This window comes from Rattus norvegicus, chromosome Y, assembly GCF_036323735.1.
Source record: "Rattus norvegicus strain BN/NHsdMcwi chromosome Y, GRCr8, whole genome shotgun sequence".
In the NCBI taxonomy this organism is placed as follows: domain Eukaryota; kingdom Metazoa; phylum Chordata; class Mammalia; order Rodentia; family Muridae; genus Rattus; species Rattus norvegicus.
In genome coordinates this window covers 1,093,043-1,114,919 of record NC_086040.1, presented here as the reverse complement: position 1 = coordinate 1,114,919, position 21,877 = coordinate 1,093,043, and the positions used below count along the sequence as shown (strand labels likewise).

At 36.2% G+C, this 21,877-nt stretch overlaps 1 protein-coding gene across 17 annotated transcripts in view; it reads left to right on the top strand.

Annotated features, from left to right (window-relative positions):
• The window catches only part of Uty (ubiquitously transcribed tetratricopeptide repeat containing, Y-linked), a 160,383-nt gene that overhangs the window by 63,574 nt on the left and 74,932 nt on the right, over nt 1–21,877 (top strand). For 7 of the 17 annotated variants that reach the window (XR_005498739.2, XM_039100676.2, XM_039100671.2 and 4 more), the window contains 4 exons: nt 1,817–1,851; nt 1,990–2,060; nt 16,298–16,386; nt 17,626–17,752. Coding sequence is in view for 16 of the 17 variants with exons in the window: in XM_039100676.2 (XP_038956604.1) it covers nt 1,817–1,851; nt 1,990–2,060; nt 16,298–16,386; nt 17,626–17,752 (322 nt within the window). In the remaining variant the exon portion in view is untranslated. Of the gene's footprint in view, nt 1–1,816; nt 1,852–1,985; nt 2,061–16,297; nt 16,392–17,625; nt 17,753–21,877 lie in introns of those variants that run through there. The other 10 variants (NM_001419831.1, NM_001419832.1, XM_039100677.2 and 7 more) reach the window with 4 other exon arrangements.

Sequence of the window (21,877 nt, the reverse complement as noted above, 5' to 3'; positions counted from 1 at the left end):
ACCTCCAGACTGATTTCCAGAATGGTTGTACCAGTCTGCAATCCCACCAACTGTGGAGGAGTGTTCCTCTTTCTCCACATCCTCGCCATCATCTGCTGTCACCTGAGTTTTTGAACAATATCAGGTCTTATCACTGAGCCATCTTGCCAGTTCTGACTCTAACATTTTTTTTTAAATCAGATGACAGTGAAAGTTAATTTTATATAATTTGTGTTTAGCGTAATATTTACATAGAATTTGAAACAGTTTAGTCTGTAAATGAAAATTTACTTGTTACATTTTTCATTTGAACAGTTAGGTTCCTTTAAATATGTGAAGAATAAAATATGTAGTACTTTGTGAAGGATGAGTGTGTGCTATATAGTAAGTCACTATGGTACCTAAGACTAACTGTAGTATAAGATCAGAATATGAGAAGTATCACTTACCTGTTATTCTTATTTTTCTATTACCTTCATCAGATGTTTGTGTACATAGAGAAATGAAGTTTTGGATTTTGTCTGTTTTTTTTTTTTCTTTTATAATCCTATTTTCCTACAGGAAATGACATTTTTATTATCTGCACTTAATACAGAAAGCCTTTGCTTTTAAACATGTTTAAAATATTACTAATATCAGCCTTATTAGTTTAGTTGCAAATAGGATTTTTTTTTTTTTGGTTCTTTTTTTCGGAGCTGGGGACCGAACCCAGGGCCTTGCGCTTCCTAGGCAAGCGCTCTACCACTGAGCTAAATCCCCAACCCCGCAAATAGGATTTTTGATTGTGTATTCCTGTGTTGTGATTTCTTTTGCTGTATAGGAAATTTTATTATTTAATCTTAATACTTTACAGTGTAGCTTTTGATTTTTATCATGTAAAAGCATCAAAAATGACAAGTTGTTTGATTTTATAAATTAGAGTTGTAGAATACTTTTTCTTTTAGTTTATTTTCTTGAAATAATAGTCTTACTTTGTAGTATAGGCTGTTTTAAAACTCATTATATAGTCCAGAGTGGCCACAAAGTCTCAGATGTCTGTTTGCTTTCTGCTTGCTCTCAAAGATTAAACAAATAACTATTTAACAAATATTATAATAGTATTTGTATTAAAGTAACACGAGGTTACCCAGTAAAGTATTCCCAAATGTTTGTTGAGAATTTAATCTGAGTGCTGAAGAATATTTTTTAAGTGAAGTTTCTCCGGCCTGTAAATAGGGTTACTGAATCTGAATCTTTTCCTTTTCCTGTTTTTTTCTTTTTGGAGTCGTTAATCACAGATTGTGTCTTACAGACATAGTCATTTTTAAGCTCTTGAAATAGGAAATGCCTGCAAAACAAAACGCAAAATGGTCTGCCTTTGACTTTTTGGAGATTACTGTTTTACAGTTGTATTTTTTTTAGTTATTAGATCTTACTTTCATTTTTAAATATTGGAGATTTGAACTCAAGTTCTCATGTTTCTAGAGTTGGGCAGTTTTTTAGCCTTTTATATGAACTCTTTTCTATAAATTCTTTATATGTATTACCATAAATAAGTAAACCAAGTTTTTCACATGATAATTTCTTTTTCTTGTTTTTAGGAGCTCTACTTTGCTTTTTTTTTTTTTTTTCCTGAGTGCTGAGATTAAGAAGGCATATTTCACTACCACCTGGTTTATTTAATGATTTCTAATCAATGTTTTGCTAATGAGTTTATGAATTTTTAGAATGTAATTATAATTTCTCAAAAAAATGTACTCAAGTGTACACTGAATTATTATTGGTTTATAATGTATAAATTATATTATCTTTAAACTTGGCTAAATTGAAATTTACTTTTTTTTCTGATTCATTACAGTTCAGTTTCATATTGCTCACTTATTTGAAATTCAGGTAAGTGTTTAACTTTTTAAATAAGTTTTTAATTTTGTCAGAGTGACAAAATATGTGAGAAAACTTAATAGTGTATCATGCAATTTCAGAGGTTTCATTCCATGGTCTTTTGGCTTTTCTTTGTTTGTACCAAGGCAGAATGGCATGGCAAGGAACTCATGGTGCAGCAAAGATATTTGTTTCATGGTAATCAGGAAACATAGAGACAGGTAGGCAGAAATAATGGATTAAAAATATACCTTTCACAGGTTTATCACATTCTTTCTCCAAATTCACTTACCTTTTAAGTAATTTATGTAGCAGGAAATTCATCAGTGCTCTCTTTTCTGTTAAGCTTAGTATTCTTTTCTTCTCCAATAATTTTATTATTTTTTTATTCACATCATGATCCCATTGCCACTACCTTTCACAGTTCCAACCTTACAAATCCTTCCTCTCATTGCCCCATCTCCTTTCCTCAGAGAAGGGAAACCCTCCCTGGGATACCACCCCAGGGTGGAACATCTAGTTTCAGTAGGATTAGGCACATCCTCTCCCACTAAGTCCCAACAGGCAGTACTGTTAGAGGGAAGGAATACAGTGGCAGGGAACACAGACCCCGCCCCCCAATCCACTTGTTAAAAGAATCACATGAAAACCAAGGTGCATATTGCTATAAATGTATAGGGAGTCTGGTTCCAGCCCCTACATGCTCCCTGATTGGTGGCCCATGCTCTGTGAGACCCAATGGGGGTTAGTTGGTTAAACCTGTGGGTCTCCTTATCAGCACTCTCTTAAATCTAGTCACTTTTCATTATCCCCACCAGCTGTGGACCAATCAATACTTTAACACAGCATTTTGAGACAACATTTAATATTCAGGGCATAAAACTAACATTTTCATCTAATGAATTAAAAATATTTACCATTTTCATCTTTTAAATGAAATATTCATATTAGGTGATTTTTATTAAATTCTAAATTTTGTAGTTTCATATATTTTTAATATATTCATTTGATTAAATAGTTTTGAATTTCGTGGCAAACTTATTAAGATAAATGAAAGAGGATTGTTTTTTGTAGCTCTTTAGTAGTTTTTTTTTTTTTCTTTTCATTTTTTCGGAGCTGGGGACCTAACCCAGGGCCTTGCGCTTGCTAGGCCAGTGCTCTACTACTGAGCTAAATCCCCAACCCTTTTTAGTAGTTTTTAAAATTGGCTCATGTGCTTTTGATTCAATTTATTACCTAGATGTGATACTTGTTGTGTAGCAAATATTGTCATTTGGTATGATTTGCCTGTATGAATATAATTTAAAACTTTCTACATTTTAAAATAGCAATGGCAATTTTAATAAATAGTCTTTTTAAAAAGCATTTGATATTGAGAAACTGAATATACTTATGATAAACTTTGTAGGGGTACTTTATTTTTTTACAAAAGGTTGAGATTTTGCTTAGTTTATTTTACTATTTGAAATGACTACCAAGGTTACCAATATTTACTGTTTAATTTTAAAATACTTTGTTTTGTATTGTAGATTTTGTTAATAAACTCATTGTTGTAAAATAGGGAGAAACTGGCAAAAGATTGTTAAAAAGGAGTGATACTTTGGTGACAAAGGTACCCAAATAGTAGAGCAAATAATAATGATATTCATGTAGTCATTTGGGAAAAAAAAGACCCTGATTCTGTATTTTAAAACATATGCTTTTTTTCCATTTTATTGAACTTTGATTTTATTCTCATACAATATAATCTGAATACAGTTTTTTCCTTCCTCTACTCCTCCCAGTTCCGTACCATCTCCTCTTCCATCCAGATCTATTGCCTTTTTGCCACTCATTACAAAATAATAGGTTGGGGCCTGGAGAGATGGCTCAGAGGTTAAGAGCACTGACTGCTCTTCCTGAGATCCTGAGTTCAATACCCAGCAACCACATGGTGGCTCACGTGAGATCCGATGCCCTCTTCTGGCATAAAGGCATATATGCAGGCAGCATGCTGAACATAATAAATAAATTTTAAAAAAAGAAAATAACAGGTTTCTAGGAGATAAACAAAATGTAACAAAATAAAATATAAAAGACAAAACAAAAGCCATCATATCAAAATTGGACAAACCAAACCAACAGAAAAGTAAGAGTCCCAAAAGAAGATTTAAGAATCAGAGACAAATTTTGGAGTCCCCTAAAAATATAAACTGAAAACTATAGCATATATGTCAAGGACCTGGTTCAGAGCTGTGTAGGCCATGTGATTTCTGCTTCAGTCTCTGAGTTCATATTGTTTTAGAGAACCTTATTCTGTTGGTGGGGTTATTTTATTTTATTGATTTTTTTTGTTTTGTTTTATTTTGTTTTTTTACCAATTATATCCCTCTACTCTTTCCACATTCTTTTCTACTGGGTTCCTTGAACTGTGAGAGAATATATTTGAAGAGACATCCCATTTTGAGCTATGTTCCAAGGCCTCTTTCTCTCTGAGCAATGCCTAACTGTAACTCTCTCTATTTGTTTCCACCTGCAATAAGAGAAAGCCTTGTTAATGGCTGAATAAGGCACCTGTTTATGATTATATCAGAATATTATTAGGAGTTATTTTATTGTTACTGCTTAAGAGATAAGTAGTGTTTTGCTTTATTCTATGTTTGTGGACTATCTGGGTCTTGGATACCTAAACAGTGTAAGCTGTGAATTGTATCTCTTGGAGTAGGCCTTATGTTCAATCATACATTGGTTGATTAGTACCACAAGGTTTGTGCTGCCATTGCCCTAGCATATTTTACAGGCAGAACATATTATAAATCAAAGGTTTTGTTGTTGAGTTGTTAGTCTACAGAGTCACACACTAGAACATAGGAGGGGTGAAGCAAGTCTTACATATTCACTTAGTTATGGGAATGATATTGGGACAAAGAAACCTAGACATCACTTTGTCTTGGTAATACCCTGGATTGTTTGGGGATTTTCATAAAACCTTTTGATTCAATTGGATGAAATCCAGTCTCAGCACTGAAGTTGAGTAACAGGAACACTTTCCACTGTACTCTAGGGTTTTGAGTTTTGCTTGTTTCTCCAGTGGTAGAATTATAGATTTGATCCATAACTTTGTTTACTTTCTTTATTAACTTGTATCATGCCTTTTGTTTAATTTAAATCTTATCAGTTCACGATTTCATGACATATTTCTTCTTTGAGCAGAAGTATTTCACTGTTAAACTTCTATATGAGTTTGTTCGTAGAAGCAACAAAAAAAGTTTTATTGTACTTCTTTGGCAGCTTTTAACGTCACCAAGATCTTGCTGGTTCTAATAAATGTGTTTTGGAGTATGATTTTAATTGCAATTTCATAATGCCATGAACGTTTTAAAGCTCTTACGATGAGTTTTATAAGCAGTAGGTGTATGTCATACAGTAATTATGGGACAAATTATTTGACAGATAATTTATGAGAATATGTGTCATTTAAAGATCTACTGACAATACTTTTTTTTTTTTTGGTTCTTTTTTTCGGAGCTGGGGACCGACAATACTTTTTTGCATAGGAAAATTCTACATTTTATTAAATGTTATTTTATTCTTCATTCAGTGTCCCTTAGGTTTGCAACTTTTTTTTTTAATCTTTATTAACTTGAGTATTTCATCTTTACATTTCAATTGATATTCCCCTTCCCCGTTTCCTGGGAAATATCCCCCTAACCCCTGCTCCTCCCCTTCTATGTGGGCTTCCCCTCCCCATCCTTCCACCATTACCAGCCTCCCCTGCAGGGCTTCCCCTTCCCCTGCTGCCCTAACTAGGCTATTGATTGCTACCTATGAGGTTGGAGCCCAGGGTCAGTCCATGTATAGTCTTTGGGTAGTGGCTTAGTCCCTGGAAGCTCTGGTTGCTTGGCATTGTTGTTCATATGGGGTCTCGAGCCCCTTCAAGCTCTTCCAGTTCTTTCTCTGATTGCTTCAATGGGGGTCCCATTCTCAGGTCAGTGGTTTGCTGCTGGCATTCGCCTCTGTATTTGTTGTATTCTGGCTGTGTCTCTGAGGAGAGATCTACATCCGGTTCCTGTCGGCCTGCATTTCTTTGCTTCATCCATCTTGTCTAATTGGGTGGCTGTATATGTATGGGCCACATGTGGGGCAGGCTCTGAATGGGTGTTCCTTCTGTCTCTGTTTTAATCTTTTGCCTCTCTATTCCCTGCCAAGGGTATTCTTGTTCCCCTTTTAAAGAAGGAGTGAAGCATTCACATTTTGGTCATCCTTCTTGAGTTTCATGTGTTCTGTGCATCTAGGGTAATTCAAGCATTTGGGCTAATAGCCACTTATCAATGAGTGCATACCATGTGTGTTTTTCTGTGATTGGGTTACCTCACTCAGGATGATATTTTCCAGTTCCAACCATTTGCCTACGAATTTCATAAAGTCATTGTTTTTGATAGCTGAGTAGTATTCCATTGTGTAGATGTACCACATTTTCTGTATCCATTCCTATGTTGAAGGGCATCTGGGTTCTTTCCAGCTTCTGGCTATTATAAATAAGGCTGCTATGAACATAGTGGAGCACGTGTCTTTTTTATATGTTGGGGCATCTTTTGGGTATATGCCCAAGAGAGGTATATCTGGGTCCTCAGGTAGTTCAATGTCCAATTTTCTGAGGAACCTCCAGACTGATTTCCAGAATGGTTGTACCAGTCTGCAATCCCACCAACTGTGGAGGAGTGTTCCTCTTTCTCCACATCCTCACCAGCATTCCTGTCACCTCAGTTTTTGATCTTAGCCATTCTGACTGGTGTGAGGTGAAATCTCAGGGTTGTTTTGATTTGCATTTCCCTTATGACTAAAGATGTTGAACATTTCTTTAGGTGTTTCTCAGCTGTGAATTCTTTGTTTGGCTCTGAACCCCAATTTTTAATAGGGTTATTTGTCTCCCTCTGGTCTAACTTCTTGAATTCTTTGTATATTTTGGATATAAGTCCTCTATCTGTTGTAGCATTGGTAAAGATCTTTTCCCAATCTGTTGGTTGCCAGTTTGTCCTAACAACAGTGTCCTTTGCCTTACAGAAGCTTTGCAGTTTTATGAGATCCCATTTGTCGATTCTTAATCTTAGAGCATAAGCCATTGGTGTTTTGTTCAGGAAATTTTCTCCAGTGCCCATGTGTTCGAGATGCTTCCCACTTTTTCTTCTATTAGTTTGAGTGTATCTGGTTTGATGTGGAGGTCCTTTTTCCACTTGGACTTAAGTTTTGTACAGGGTGATAAGCATGGATCGATTTGCATTCTTCTACATGTTGACCTCCAGTTGAACCAGCACCATTTGCTGAAAATGTTATCTTTTTTCCATTGGATGGCTTTGGCTCCTTTGTCAAACACTCAAGTGACCATAGGTGTGTGGGTTCATTTCTGGGTTTTCAATTCTATTCCACTGGTCTATCTGTCTGTCTCTGTACCAATACCATGCATTTTTTATCAGTATTGCTCTGTAATACTGCTTGAATTCAGGGATTGTGATTACCCCAGAAGTCCTTTTATTGTTGAGGATAGTTTTAGCTATCCTGGGTTTTTTGTTATTCCAGATGAATTTGCAAATTGTTCTGTCTAACTCTTTGAAGAATTGGATTGGCATTTTGATGGGGATTGCATTGAATCTGTAGATCGCTTTTGGTAAAATGGCCATTTTTACTATATTAATCCTGCCAATCCATGAGCATGGGAGATCTTTCCATCTTCTGAGGTCTTCTTCAATTTCTTTCTTCAGAGTCTTCAAGTTCTTATTGTACAGATCTTTTACTTGTTTGTTTAAAGTCACACCGAGGTATTTTATATTATTTGGAACTATTATGAAGGGTGTCATTTCCCTAATTTCTTTCTCAGCTTGTTTCTCTTTTGTGTAGAGGAAGGCTACTGATTTATTTGAATTAATTTTATACCCAGCCACTTTGCTGAAGTTGTTTATCAGGTTTAGTAGTTCTCTGGTGGAACTTTTGGGATCACTTAAATATACTATCATATCTCTGCAAATAGTGATATTTTGACTTCTTCTTTTCCGATCTGTATCCCCTTGACCTCCTTTTGTTTGATTGCTCTGGCTAGAACTTCAAGAACTATACTGAATAAGTAGGGAGACAGTGGGCAGCCTTGTCTAGTCCCTGATTTTAGTGGGATTGCTTCAAGTTTCTCTCCATTTAGTTTAATGTTAGCAACTGGTTTGCTGTATATGGCTTTTACTATGTTTAGGTATGGGCCTTGAATTCTTATTCTTTCCAGGACTTTTATAATGAAGGGGTGTTGAATTTTGTCAAATGCTTTCTCATCATCTAATGAAATGATCATGTGGTTTTTATCTTTCAGTTTGTTTATATAATGGATCACGTTGATGGTTTTCCGTATATTGAACCATCCCTGCATGCCTGGGATGAAGCCCACTTGATCATGGTGGATGATTGTTTTGATATGCTCTTGGATTCGGTTTGCCAGAATTTTATTGAGTATTTTTGCGTCGATACTCATAAGGGAAATTGGTCTGAAGTTCTCTTTCTTTGTTGGGTCTTTGTGTGGCTTCATAGAAGGAGTTTGGTAGTGCTGCATCTGTTTCAATTTTGTGGAATAGTTTGGATAGTATTGGTATGAGGTCTTCTATGAAGGTCTGATAGAATTCTGTACTAAACCTATCTGGACCTGGGCTCTTTTTGGTTGGGAGACCTTTAATGACTGCTTCTACTTCCTTAGGAGTTATGGGGTTGTTTAAATGGTTTATCTGTTCCTGATTTAACTCTGGTACCTGGTATCTGTCTAGGAAATTGTCCATTTCCTGCAGTTTTTCAAGTTTTGTTGAATATAGGCTTTTGTAGTAACATCTGATGATTTTTTGAATTTCCTCTGATTCTGTAGTTATGTCTCCCTTTTCATTTCTGATTTTGTTAATTTGGCCACATTCTCTATCTTCTCTCATTAGTCTGGCTAAGGGTTTATATAACTTGTTGATTTTCTCAAAGAACCAACTTTTGGTTCTGTTGATTCTTTGTATGGTCCTTTTTGTTTCTACTTGGTTGATTTAATCTCTTGAGTTTGATTATTTCCTGCTTTCTCATTCTCTGGGTGTGTTTTCTTCTTTTTGTACTAGATCTTTTAGGTGTGCTGTCAAGCTGGTGACATATGCTCTCTCGTTTTTCTTTCTGCAGGCACTCAGAGCTATGAGTTTTCCTCTTAGCACAGCTTTCATTGTGTCCTATAAATTTTGGTATCTTGTACCTTCATTTTCCTCTCTTTCTTTAGGTAAGGGAAGTTTTCTTCTATGATTTTGTTAACATATTTATTGTTCCTTTGAGCTGGGAATCTTCACTCTCTTTTATACCTATTATCCTTAGGTTTGATCTTCTCATTGAGTCCTGGATTTCCTGTATGTTTTCGACCAGTAGCTTTTTCGTTTTACATTATCTTTGACAGTTGTGTTGATGATTTCTATGGAATCTTCTGCTCCTGAGCTTCTCTCTTCTATCTCTTGTATTCTGTTGGTGATGCTTATGTACGGCTTCTTGTCTCTTCCTTTGGTTTTCTATATCCAGGGTTGTTTCCATGTGTTTTTTCTTTATTGCTTCTATTTCCATTTTTAATTCCTTCAACTGTTTGATTGTGTTTTCCTGGAATTCTTTTAGGGATTTTTGCGATTCCTCCTGTAGGCTTCTACTTGTTCTCTAAGGGAGTTCTTCACGTCTTTCTTGAAGTCCTCCAGCATCATGATCAAATATGATTTTGAAACTAGATCTTTCTTTTCTGGTGTGTTTGGATATTCCCTGTTTGCTTTGGTGGGAGAATTGGGCTCCGATGATGCCATGTAGTCTTGGTTTCTGCTGCTTGGGTTCCTGCGCTTGCCTCGCCCTCAGATTATCTCTGGTGTTACTTTGTTCTGCTATTTCTGACAGTGGCTAGACTGTCCTATAGGCCTGTGTGTCAGGAGTGCTGTAGACCTGTTTTCTTTCAGTCAGAGTGTTCTGCTTTCGGGCGTGTAGTTTTTCCTATCTACAGGTCTTCAGCTCTTCCCGTGGGCCTGTGTCCTGATTTCACCAGGCAGGTCATTTGGAGCAGACAAGTTGGTCTTACCTGTGGTCCCTCGGCTCAAGTTTGCTTGTGGAGTGTTGCTTTTGAGCTCTCCATGAGGGCGGCAGCCAGGAGGGCCTGCGCCACCCTTTCCGGGAGCCCCATATACCGTGGTCCCAGATGGTGTTAGTTGTTTTCCACTGGAGTCAGAAATGTGGGTAGAGTGTAGTCTCTTCTGGCTTCCCAGGCATGTCTGGCTCTCTGAAGGTTTAGCTCTCCCTCCTAAGGGATTTGGGTATAGAGAACTGTTGTCCCTTCAGGTCCCAGCGGTGTCTGGAGTGCAGGGGACCTGCAGCTCCAGTGTCCCTATATCCGGTTCCCAGAGGCTGTATACAGTTTCTTCTTGGGCCAGGGATGTGGGCAGGAGTGGGCAGTATTGGTGGTCTCTCCTGCTCTGTACTCTCAGGAGTGCCCACCTGTCTATGAGGTGAGCTCTGTCTCCCAATGGGTTTGGGAGCAGTGAGCTGTGGGCAGGGATCGGCGAGGGTGGGGCTCTAGCCAAAAACCGGAAATCTAGGTTTTGCATCTTAAAAGGTCAACTTAAAGCTAGTATGTATTTTTTTAACTGTAGAAACTCTTAAAGCTTTTATAGCTTTCCATTTTATTTTATTTTATTTTATTTTATTTTATTTTATTTTATTTTATTTATTTATTTTGCTTCTTTTTTTCAGAGCTGGGGACCAAACCCAGGGCCTTGCGCTTCCTAGGCAAGCGCTCTACCACTGAGCTAAATCCCCAGCCCCTGCTTTCCATTTTATACATACACATTTTTTGCTGTTTGAGCTAGTTTTTGTGAATTGTGAGAAGTAAGTCTGGGGTAGATTGGTTGTCTTACATGTATCTATTAGTAGGTGTGTTAAAATTGTTTTTCTCTATGAATTTGTTCCTTTGTCAAGTGTTCTTGAGTCCTTTTATGAACTTGGTTCATTTGCTCACTGAGTATTTGAATCTATTTCTGAACTCTTATGCATCTACTTTTGAATTCTATCACTAATAACATTAACCCTAACCCTAACCCTAACCCTAACCCTAACCCTAACCCTAACCTAACCCTAACCCTATGTGTGTGTGATCAGTCATTGTTAAAGTTTGTGATTGAGTCACAACCCTTCACATTGAGTTGAGTACATTTTGTTGTTATTTAAACATGACATTGCCGAGCAACTCATTGGTAATTTGAGTTAGACTTTTTTAAATATACATACATACATACATACATACATACATACATACATACATATATATATATATATATATCTCCCCACATTTTTCTTGTCATGATCCAATATCAACCAGAATGAATCTTTCCTTGAATATGAGAAATATAAACTATCCTTTCAGGTATTTTCAGTTTTCCTTTTACGACTTTTGTTTCTTAACTTGAGCATTTCATTTTCATCATTTTTTTTTAAGTTTTCTTCTTTTATTTTACGTATGAGATACACTGTAGCTATCTTCAGACACACCAGAAGAGGCATCAGATCCCTTTACAGATGGTTGTGAGCCACCATGTGGTTGTGGGAATTGAACTCAGGACTCCTGGAAGAGCAGTCAGTGCTCTTAACTGCTGATTTATCTCTCCAGCCATTTATTGTTTTTGTTTGAGAGTACAAGTGTTTGCTGCATCAATTTTGTCATCTGTCACTCTGATGAAACTATTAGTTCCAGGAATTTGTTTGTGCCAGTTTATTCAGAATTTCTACGTAAATTATTATATTATCTTTGAATTAATCATTCTGTGCTTCTATAACTTATCTGATTTACTTTAAGCTTTCTACACTAATTATGTTTCTTCAGACATTGGGGCTTTAGACCTTTTGATATCTGCTAAAGGCCATCCTTATCTGTCTGTTGGTTTCAGAATTGATACAGCTAAGAACATTGGAAGAAGCAGATCTTAGGCCTACTTGTATTTTAAATCCTTAATTGCTTAACTTTCATTTTTTCCATGGATGTTTACGGTGTTCATATTGAGTGTGTGTGTATAACACTACTCATTTCACTGAGCATTTAGAAGTCAGAAGACAATATTAAATAAGGATCCTTGCCTCATCTTATGTTTGAGATAGGATCTCCTTTTTATTATTTAATTCTGTGATCACCAAGCTATCTGGTCCATGAACTTCTGGAATTCTCCTGTTCTTCATCCCATTTTACTAGATGTGATTCACTATGCCCAGCTCACAGGTTCTGAGTTAGTTGAACTTGAGTCCTCATATAATAAACACTTTACCTATTGGGCCATTTCCTTGAGTTTTTGTTTTCTGTTAGAATGTACTATTGGCTTTTAGCTTCTAATGTATTTGTTAAAAAAACAGAAATAGTTCATTTTCAGCAGACAAATTTGTTTTAATATAGGAGTTAATGTTCTTTTGATTCTGTAAATCAATAGTATGGAAAATATGCCCATGAACTAACTGTAAAGTTTATATAAAAAGTTGGAAAGACATTTTTAAAAGAAAAAATGCTTATACAAACCATCACATTCCACTCCCTGTCCCCCATAGGCTTGTTCTAACATATGAGTCTATCAGGACCATACCTAGCAATAGCATAATAAAAAAGCACATTTAGTCCAACTACCAAAGTCACCATCGTCTGTAGCAGTCTCAACAATGTTAAATGTCTAAAGTTCAGAGTCCCTTAATGTAATGTAATCACTTAATGTAATCCCCAAAAAAAGACAGGAAACCAGCTGGGCAAACTCCAAACTCTGCATCTCCAGGTCTGATGTCAAAGTACTCTTCAGATCTCCAACTCCTTTTTTATCTTTGTTGACTGCAACAAACTTTCATCTCCTGGGCTGGTTCGACTTCCTGTTAGTAGCTTTCCTCAGTAGGTATACCTCGACTCTGACATCTTGGGATATCCAAGTCAACTCAGCTTCACAGCTTCTTAATCTATTGTCTCTGGTCCACACATGATCTTTTGGGCTTATCCAAGCAGCTTGGGTCACTTCTCTAGCTCTGCCCTCTGTAGCACTCTAGGTTCTGGTTGACTCTGCTCCATTGCTACTGGATGATGATGATCCCATGATACTAGCATCTCCAATACACTGGACTCTTCTGCTGCAACTAGGCTTCTCATAGAACTCTCTTCATGGCCTCTTCTTTGCATGACCCCTTCAGTCCTGGGCTGTCGACTTACTGCAACTGAGGCTGTACCTTTCTCAATGGCCTTCCATGGCCTCTCATACCTTCAAAACCAGTGTTACCTGGATGAGTCTTAAAGAATTACCAAGTCCATCTGCAACATGAGGTATAACCTTGGCTACATCTGGAACACAGCTTCTTTGTGCTTTCAGAAAACACTTCCCAGAAGGTCTCACCTCAATGATGCAGATCTTTTCTTAATCACTGCTAATTTCTTAGCTCCAGGTAACCAAGATCAATTATCCCAGTAGTCCCTGCTATTCTGGACTCTAATGCCAGGTTCCCCTTATTCTGTTACCTGCTTTCTGTTTTCCAACTTCTTCACTGCCTAAGTTTGGCTGTCTTGGAAATTGCTCTGTAGTTTTATCTTGAACTCAGAGATCTGAATGGCTCTATCTCCTGGAATGAAAGATATGAACCACCACACCTGGACTTACAGCTTTCCTTCACCTAGAACTTGCTCTGTCCCAAGTCGGCCTTGAACCCAGAGATCTGCTTCCCTCTGCCATCTGAGATTAATGGTATTTACCACTATGTCTGACCTAAATTTAGCTGGGTACAGTCTTGCTCCAAAGTTCCACACCCGTTTAAACTGTTAACTCCTAGAATATTAGATTCATCTCCATTCTACTTCCTGGCACCCCTTTAACACTGAACCATGTATTATATATTTTTTTCTTTTCTCAGCTTGCTTCTTTTCATTAAAATGCTCTTCATTACTTCAAACTTTAGGAACCACACAACATAATGTATGCCTGGTTGGTTTTTTTTTTGTTTTTTTTTTTGTTTTTTTTGGTTCTTTTTTTCGGAGCTGGGGACCGAACCCAGGGCCTTGCGCTTCCTAGGTAAGCGCTCTACCACTGAGCTAAATCCCCAGCCCCTCTGGTTGTTTTAAGACTTCCTTTTTCAAAGCAGTTAATCTAAGTCTCTTCTCCTCAGTCAGACTCCTCCTCAGTCAAGGGCTGCTTTTTTTTAATAGCCACATTCTTCACCAAAATACCATAAAACAGTTTCTATGCCACATATAGAAATTCTTTCAAATGAACCATCTTGGGCAAGGTCTGAACAGTTCCAATCACTCACAGCATCAAGTCTTCTATATTCCTACTAGAATATCCCATTCAGCCCCACTTAAAGCATTCCACTGCTTTCCAAATCCAAGTCCCCAAAATCCACATTTTTCTGAATAAAAGCATGGTCAGGCCTATCACAGTAATACCCCACTTCTGAACATTCCTTTTTTTTTTTTTTTTTTTTTTTTCTTTTTCCCCCGGAGCTGGGGTCCGAACCCAGGGCCTTGAGCTCGCTAGGCAAGCGCTCTACTGCTGAGCTAAATCCCCAACCCCCAATACCCCACTTCTGGTACTAACTTCTGTCTTAGTTAGGGTTTCATTGCTGTGAACAGACACCATGACTAAGGCAACTTTAATAAGGACAACATTTAATTGGGGCTGCCTTACAGGTTCAGAAATTTAGTGCATTATCATAATGGCTGGAGCATCGCAGCCGCCATGCACCAGAAGGTTCCACCACTGGTTCTGAAGGTAGCTATCTGAAGATTGGCTTTCAGGCATCTAGGTTAAGGGTCTTAAAGCCCACACCTTCGGTGACAGCTTTCCTCCAACAGGGCCACACCTAATCCAACAAGACCACACCTCCTAGTAGTGCCACTCCCTAGGCCCTAAAGCATTATTAGTTAAAATAAAACAAAGTAAACAGTTTAAAAAAAATAACCTATACACCACAGAATGCAGTCATTCCTATATAGATATCAAGGAAAGAATATCTTTAAAATATGACATACAAATGAGGTTGGATAGTTTTATCAGTGTTCTTTATTTGAAATGCTTTGAGTAGATTTCATGTAGGTCTTCCAGAGTTGGCAGGGCTTTTTCCCGTTTTGTTTTTGTTTTTATGTTTTTGTTTTAATTGAGGTATTTTATATCTCAGGGTGGCCTGAAACAAGTTATGTATCTGGGGATGACTTTGAACTTGTGAATCTATAGTCACTACATTTCCTTGTCCTGAGACTGCTGGCATGTCTTACCATACCAGGAATTTATGTTATGTTAAAATCAGGGTGTGATCCATAAAAAGCAAGCAGTTTGACAACTGAACTGTATTCTTACACATTAATTTGGTTTTATGGACATGTAAGGTTTTTGGGTTTTTTGTTTTGTTTTGTTTTGTTTTGTCTTCAGATCTTTTATTTTTGTTCTTATGATATGTCTGTATTTAAAGTCTTTGTAAGGGTTTATTTTTGTGTAGGTGGAATTTGTTTTGCAAACACAATTGTGTCATTCTTTGATTTATGTGAAAGAACAACTTAAAAACATAGTAGTGAGGGTTGGGGATTTAGCTCAGTGGTAGAGCGCGCAAGGCCCTGGGTTCGGTCCCCAGCTCCAAAAAAAAAAAAAAAGAAAAGAAAAAAGAAAAAACATAGTAGTGAACCTATTTCGACTTTTGCTTAGTTAGGATTAATTAGTATTCTGCATTTATGTAGTATTGCCTTAAAATATTGATTTGCTCATTTAACACATTTTGTAGTTCTTAAAATCACATTTTCTTAGAAAATTTTTAAATTTATTTCATATATAATATTTAATGTATTTTATTTTTCTTTTGTTTGGCTGGCAATTTTAACTTTATGGTTAGAACAGCTAGAGATATTAATTCATTACTAATTTTTGATAGAAATGTACTCAAAAAGTTTTCTATAAACAATATAGTAAGAAACATGTTATAAAAATCATTCTAATTTCTTTATTCTTTATGACTTAAAAGAGTCTATTTATAACATAAATTTAAAATTTAAATTAATATTTTTGTTATATTGTTTTTCCAAAGACTGTAGGCAACAAGTAACACTTCTATTGCTTAATGAATTTTTCTCTTTTAAACTCTTTATAGGCTAAAAGCATTGTTATATAATATAATCTAGACATAAATTAAAATATATGAAGATATATATAGATTGTATGCAATACTGCATTATTTTATATGAGAGACTTTAGCTTTTTATATTCCGTGGGTTCTTGAAGAACTGTTATGGATACTAAGGGATGACTGATTACATTGTTTCAATTTAAAATGATTTTTATTTTTCTGTTTTGCTTTTATAGGATAAAACTTTATTGCTGTTTATTTACTGTTAAATTAGGGATATTTATACTAAACTATGTATTATCCAATTTTTTTTCTAAATAACTGTTTCCCTTCTATTTCTTAGAGGAAATACCATTCTGCAAAAGCAGCCTATGAACAACTTTTACAAATTGAAAGCCTTCCATCACAAGTCAAAGCAACTGTATTGCAACAGTTAGGTACATAGAAACTTCATTTTCATTGTGTATCCTATTAATTTATAGAGTTACAGTAAGTCTTTACCAAGTGTTTCTTTGCTAAGGAGTTTATTTTCTTTTAGATATCTGTGTTGCAGAATTAAATGTAGCAGGGATATGTTCTTTAATATATGTAATATTTTCCCTGCATTGGTCTAGAACTAGTGTACTTTTATTTATTGTTGAGCAATATTGCATATTGTTATACTTATAAATACAATTCTTTAATGTGGCTTTTTCTTTTAAGTTTTCACTAGTATCTCCTACTACTAAACCATAGGATGACAGGGCTTGAATACTCTCTTATGCTTCATTTTTCCTATCTTTCTGTTTTAAGAGTTGATTGGAGTAATGGAATTTACACAACTATTTAAGTATACAGTTTCATCTACTATCATTAAATAGTATACTCAGTTTTAAAACATTGCTCAAAAATTACAGAGTATCTAATTATTTTCTTCAAGAAGTTTTACAGTCTTAGACAAAAGAAAGTTTTCATATTCAGTTTGAACAGGTTGTTTAAAAGTTTTAACTGATCTGCTAAATAACATTAATCTTTTTTTTTGTCACTGTTGATAGGTTTCCTCAATACAAATAAAAGCATTCTTTTGTTTGAGTCTTACTTTGATTAAAGATATTCTGTATTGAGTTAGTGACAGTAAAATGTTGAACCTCTTGTATATTTTTTAAAATTTAATTTATGGTACTTGCTTTTTAAGAAAGCATTTAATTTTTGTGAGTAGGTAATGTATGTATGTGTTCACATGCTTGTTACAGTGCCTATATGGTAAAAGAACAACTTTGCAGAGTTCTCTTCTTTTACATGACTTTTCTAGATCATCCAGCTGTGTTTAATACGTTTTGTACCAGTTATATTATCTGTTTTAAACAGTTTCTTTAATTGCTTTGAATATCATTTTTGGGTAAAATGAACTTTTTGACAGTCTGTTCTATACTTTTTTGGTTTTGGAAAGAGTAGAATCACAAGTAAAATTTAATATTTGTTTTCTTCATTGTATACTTCAGGAAAACCCTTGCCTGTTGGGTACATTATTATTTTTTTTTCTTGTAGGGTCTCACTGAGTAGCACTGGCTAACCTGGAACTCACTATGTAGACAAGGCTATCTCTGTACTTAAAGAAATACCCTTGCCTCTGCCTTTTGAATGATGGAATTAAAGACACATCTGGCAATAATTGTAATTTGTAAATTATAGGTTGGATGCACCATAATATGGATCTAGTAGGAGACAATACCACCAAAGAAAGATATGCCATTCAGTATCTTCAAAAGTCATTGGAGGAAGATCCTAATTCTGGCCAATCTTGGTATTTCCTTGGAAGGTAAGGTCAGATTCTTAGACTGTCTATAGTTTATATACACTTAGAAATTGGTTTATCTAATATTATACTTAGTGATGTTTTAATTTCAACTATAATAACTACTAAGAGGTGAGAAGGAATAAGTAATGATTTCTTTTCTTTGAAGTATTTTTATTTTGTTCATTAGATTTTATTTTCATATTACCATACTCTTTTTTTTTTTAATTTATTTTATTCTATGTATGAGTTACACTGTAGCTGTCTTCACATACACCAGAAGAGGGCATTGGATTCCATTACAGATGGTCATGAGCCATCATGTGGTTGCTGGGAGTTGAACTCAGGACCTATGGAAGAGCCGTCAGTGCTCTTAACCGCTGAGCCATCTCTCCAGCCCACCATATTCTTTCTTGAGTTATTTGATAGTTTCTAATTTAGTGGTGAAACAATATTTCTTTTAAATTCTAGAAATTGATTTATATATTTTTGTAGTAAAAATTCATATTAGTCATTTCTAACGAATAGTTCACCTACATGGAAAATTACTATTAACTACTTTTGTGATTTTTTTCTTTTACATACTAATTAGAGAATATATTAGTTAAAGATAACAAATTAATGTACGACTTGAAATCTTTAATTATAAATAAATTAAGTCTGGCAAGATGGCTCACAGTGTAAAAACACTTTGTTATTCAGCCTGAGAATTGGTGTTTAATCCTTGGGCTCTGATTGAGGAAAAGAGAAAGAACCAATACATGAAAGTTATCTTCTGAGTTTCACACATGCTACATGGCATGCAGATGTGCACCTTTACACACAAACACACTAAATAATATAGGTTTATTAAAAGAAGGAAAATTTTAAACTTATGTTAAAATTAAAAAGAATATAGAAAATTGGCTTTTTTTCTTATGATTTAGTTTGAGCATTGTAAAGACTAAATATTTAATGTTGACATTGATATAAATTAAATTTCCCAAATAGGTTTTTTTCTTTTATTTTTGAGACTGTGGTTAACTTTGTAGCTCTTTTTTCCCTGCAACTGGTTGTGTAGGTCAGGCAGGCATTAAACTCTCAAAAATCTATCTGCTTTTGTCTCTAGAATGCTGGGATTAAAGCTGTGAATGTCTATGTCCAATTCCCTTGTTAGATGTTTATATTTGTATAATTTTTTTTCTTTAAGCATTTAGAATCAATGTTTTAAAATTTAAGTGTAATTATATCATTTACCTTTTCTCCATTCATCATCTTCCACATTCCTTCTCTCCAGTCTTTCCAAATTACATGCCTCATTATCCCTCAGATTGATGCTTTCTAGTCCTTCCTTAGTGTGATATACATACATATATACATACATACATACACATACATACATACACATACATACATACATTCATAGATGTATATATGTACTTGATTGGAGAAATGGACATTCATTTTTATTCATATGAATTTAGGGCTGCCCACTTTTTTTTTTTTTTTTTTTTATTAACTTGAGTATTTCTTATATACATTTCGAGTGTTATTCCCTTTCCCGGTTTCCGGGCAAACATCCCCCTCCCCCCCTCCCCTTCCTTATGGGTGTTCCCCTCCCAACCCTCCCCCCATTGCCGCCCTCCCCCCATAAACTAGTTCACTGGGGGTTCAGTCTTAGCAGGACCCAGGGCTTCCCCTTCCACTGGTGCTCTTACTAGGATATTCATTGCTACCTATGAGGTCAGAGTCCAGGGTCAGTCCATGTATAGTCTTTAGGTAGTGGCTTAGTCCCTGGAAGCTCTGGTTGCTTGGCATTGTTGTACTTTTGGGGTCTCGAGCCCCTTCAAGCTCTTACAGTTCTTTCTCTGATTCCTTCAATAGGGGACCTATTCTCAGTTCAGTGGTTTGCTGCTGGCATTCGCCTCTGTATTTGCTGTATTCTGGCTGTGTCTCTCAGGAGCGATCTACATCCGGCTCCTGTCGGTCTGCACTTCTTTGCTTCATCCATCTTGTCTAATTGGGTGGCTGTATATGTATGGGCCAAATGTGGGGCAGGCTCTGAATGGGTGTTCCTTCAGTCTCTGTTTTAATCTTTGCCTCTCCCTTCCCTGCCAAGGGTATTCTTTTTCCTCATTTAAAGAAGGAGTGAAGCATTCACATTTGATCATCCGTCTTGAGTTTCGTTTGTTCTAGGGATCTAGGGTAATTCAAGCATTTGGGCTAATAGCCACTTATCAATGAGTGCATACCATGTATGTCTTTCTGTGATTGGGTTAGCTCACTCAGGATGATATTTTCCAGTTCCAACCCTTTGCCTACGAATTTCATAAACTCGTTGTTTTTGATAGCTGAGTAATATTCCATTGTGTAGATGTACCACATTTTCTGTATCCATTCCTCTGTTGAAGGGCATCTGGGTTCTTTCCATTTTCTGGCTATTATAAATAAGGCTGCGATGAACATAGTGGAGCACGTGTCTCTTTTATATGTTGAGGCATCTTTTGGGTATATGCCCAAGAGAGGTATAGCTGGATCCTCAGGCAGTTCAATGTCCAATTTTCTGAGGAACCTCCAGACTGATTTCCAGAATGGTTTTACCAGTCTGCAATCCCACCAACAATGGAGGAGTGTTCCTCTTTCTCCACATCCTCGCCAGCATCTGCTGTCACCTGAGTTTTTGATCTTAGCCAATCGCACTGGTGTGAGGTGAAATCTCAGGGTTGTTTTGATTTGCATTTCCCTTATGACTAAAGGTGTTTCTCAGCCATTCGGCATTCCTCAGCTGTGAATTCTTTGTTTAGCTCTGAACCCCATTTTTTAATAGGGTTATTTGTCTCCCTGCGGTCTAACTTCTTGAGTTCTTTGTATATTTTGGATATAAGGCCTCTATCTGTTGTAGGATTGGTAAAGATCTTTTCCCAATCTGTTGGTTGCCGTTTTGTCCTAACCACAGTGTCCTTTGCCTTACAGAAGCTTTGCAGTTTTATGAGATCCCATTTGTCGATTCTTGATCTTAGAGCATAAGCCATTGGTGTTTTGTTCAGGAAATTTTTTCCAGTACCCATGTGTTCCAGATGCTTCCCTAGTTTTTTTTCTATTAGTTTGAGTGTGTCTGGTTTGATGTGGAGGTCCTTGATCCACTTGGACTTAAGCTTTGTACAGGGTGATAAGCATGGATCGATCTGCATTCTTCTACATGTTGCCCTCCAGTTGAACCAGCACCATTTGCTGAAAATGCTATCTTTTTTCCATTGGATGGTTTTGGCTCCTTTGTCAAAAATCAAGTGACCATAGGTGTGTGGGTTCATTTCTGGGTCTTCAATTCTATTCCATTGGTCTATCTGTCTGTCTCTGTACCAATACCATGCAGTTTTTATCACTATTGCTCTGTAATACTGCTTGAGTTCAGGGATAGTGATTCCCCCTGAAGTCCTTTTATTGTTGAGGATAGCTTTAGCTATCCTGGGTTTTTTGTTATTCCAGATGAATTTGCAAATTGTTCTGTCTAACTCTTTGAAGAATTGGATTGGTATTTTGATGGGGATTGCATTGAATCTGTAGATTGCTTTTGGTAAAATGGCCATTTTTACTATATTAATCCTGCCAATCCATGAGCATGGGAGATCTTTCCATCTTCTGAGGTCTTCTTCAATTTCTTTCCTCAGTGTCTTGAAGTTCTTATTGTACAGATCTTTTACTTGCTTGGTTAAAGTCACACCGAGGTACTTTATATTATTTGGGTCTATTATGAAGGGTGTCGTTTCCCTAATTTCTTTCTCGGCTTGTTTCTCTTTTGTATAGAGGAAGGCAACTGATTTATTTGAGTTAATTTTATACCCAGCCACTTTGCTGAAGTTGTTTATCAGCTTTAGTAGTTCTCTGGTGGAACTTTTGGGATCACTTAAATATACTATCATGTCATCTGCAAATAGTGATATTTTGACCTCTTCTTTTCCGATCTGTATCCCTTTGATCTCCTTTTGTTGTCTGATTGCTCTGGCTAGAACTTCAAGAACTATATTGAATAAGTAGGGAGAGAGTGGGGCTGCCCACTTTCCATTGGATGATCAATTACAACCTTGTTTCTCCCTTTCTCTGTAGTAATTTGTTTGTTGTTCTTTGTCTAGGAATAGTGTGGTAAGATTTTGTAGGGATAATCTTTTGTGT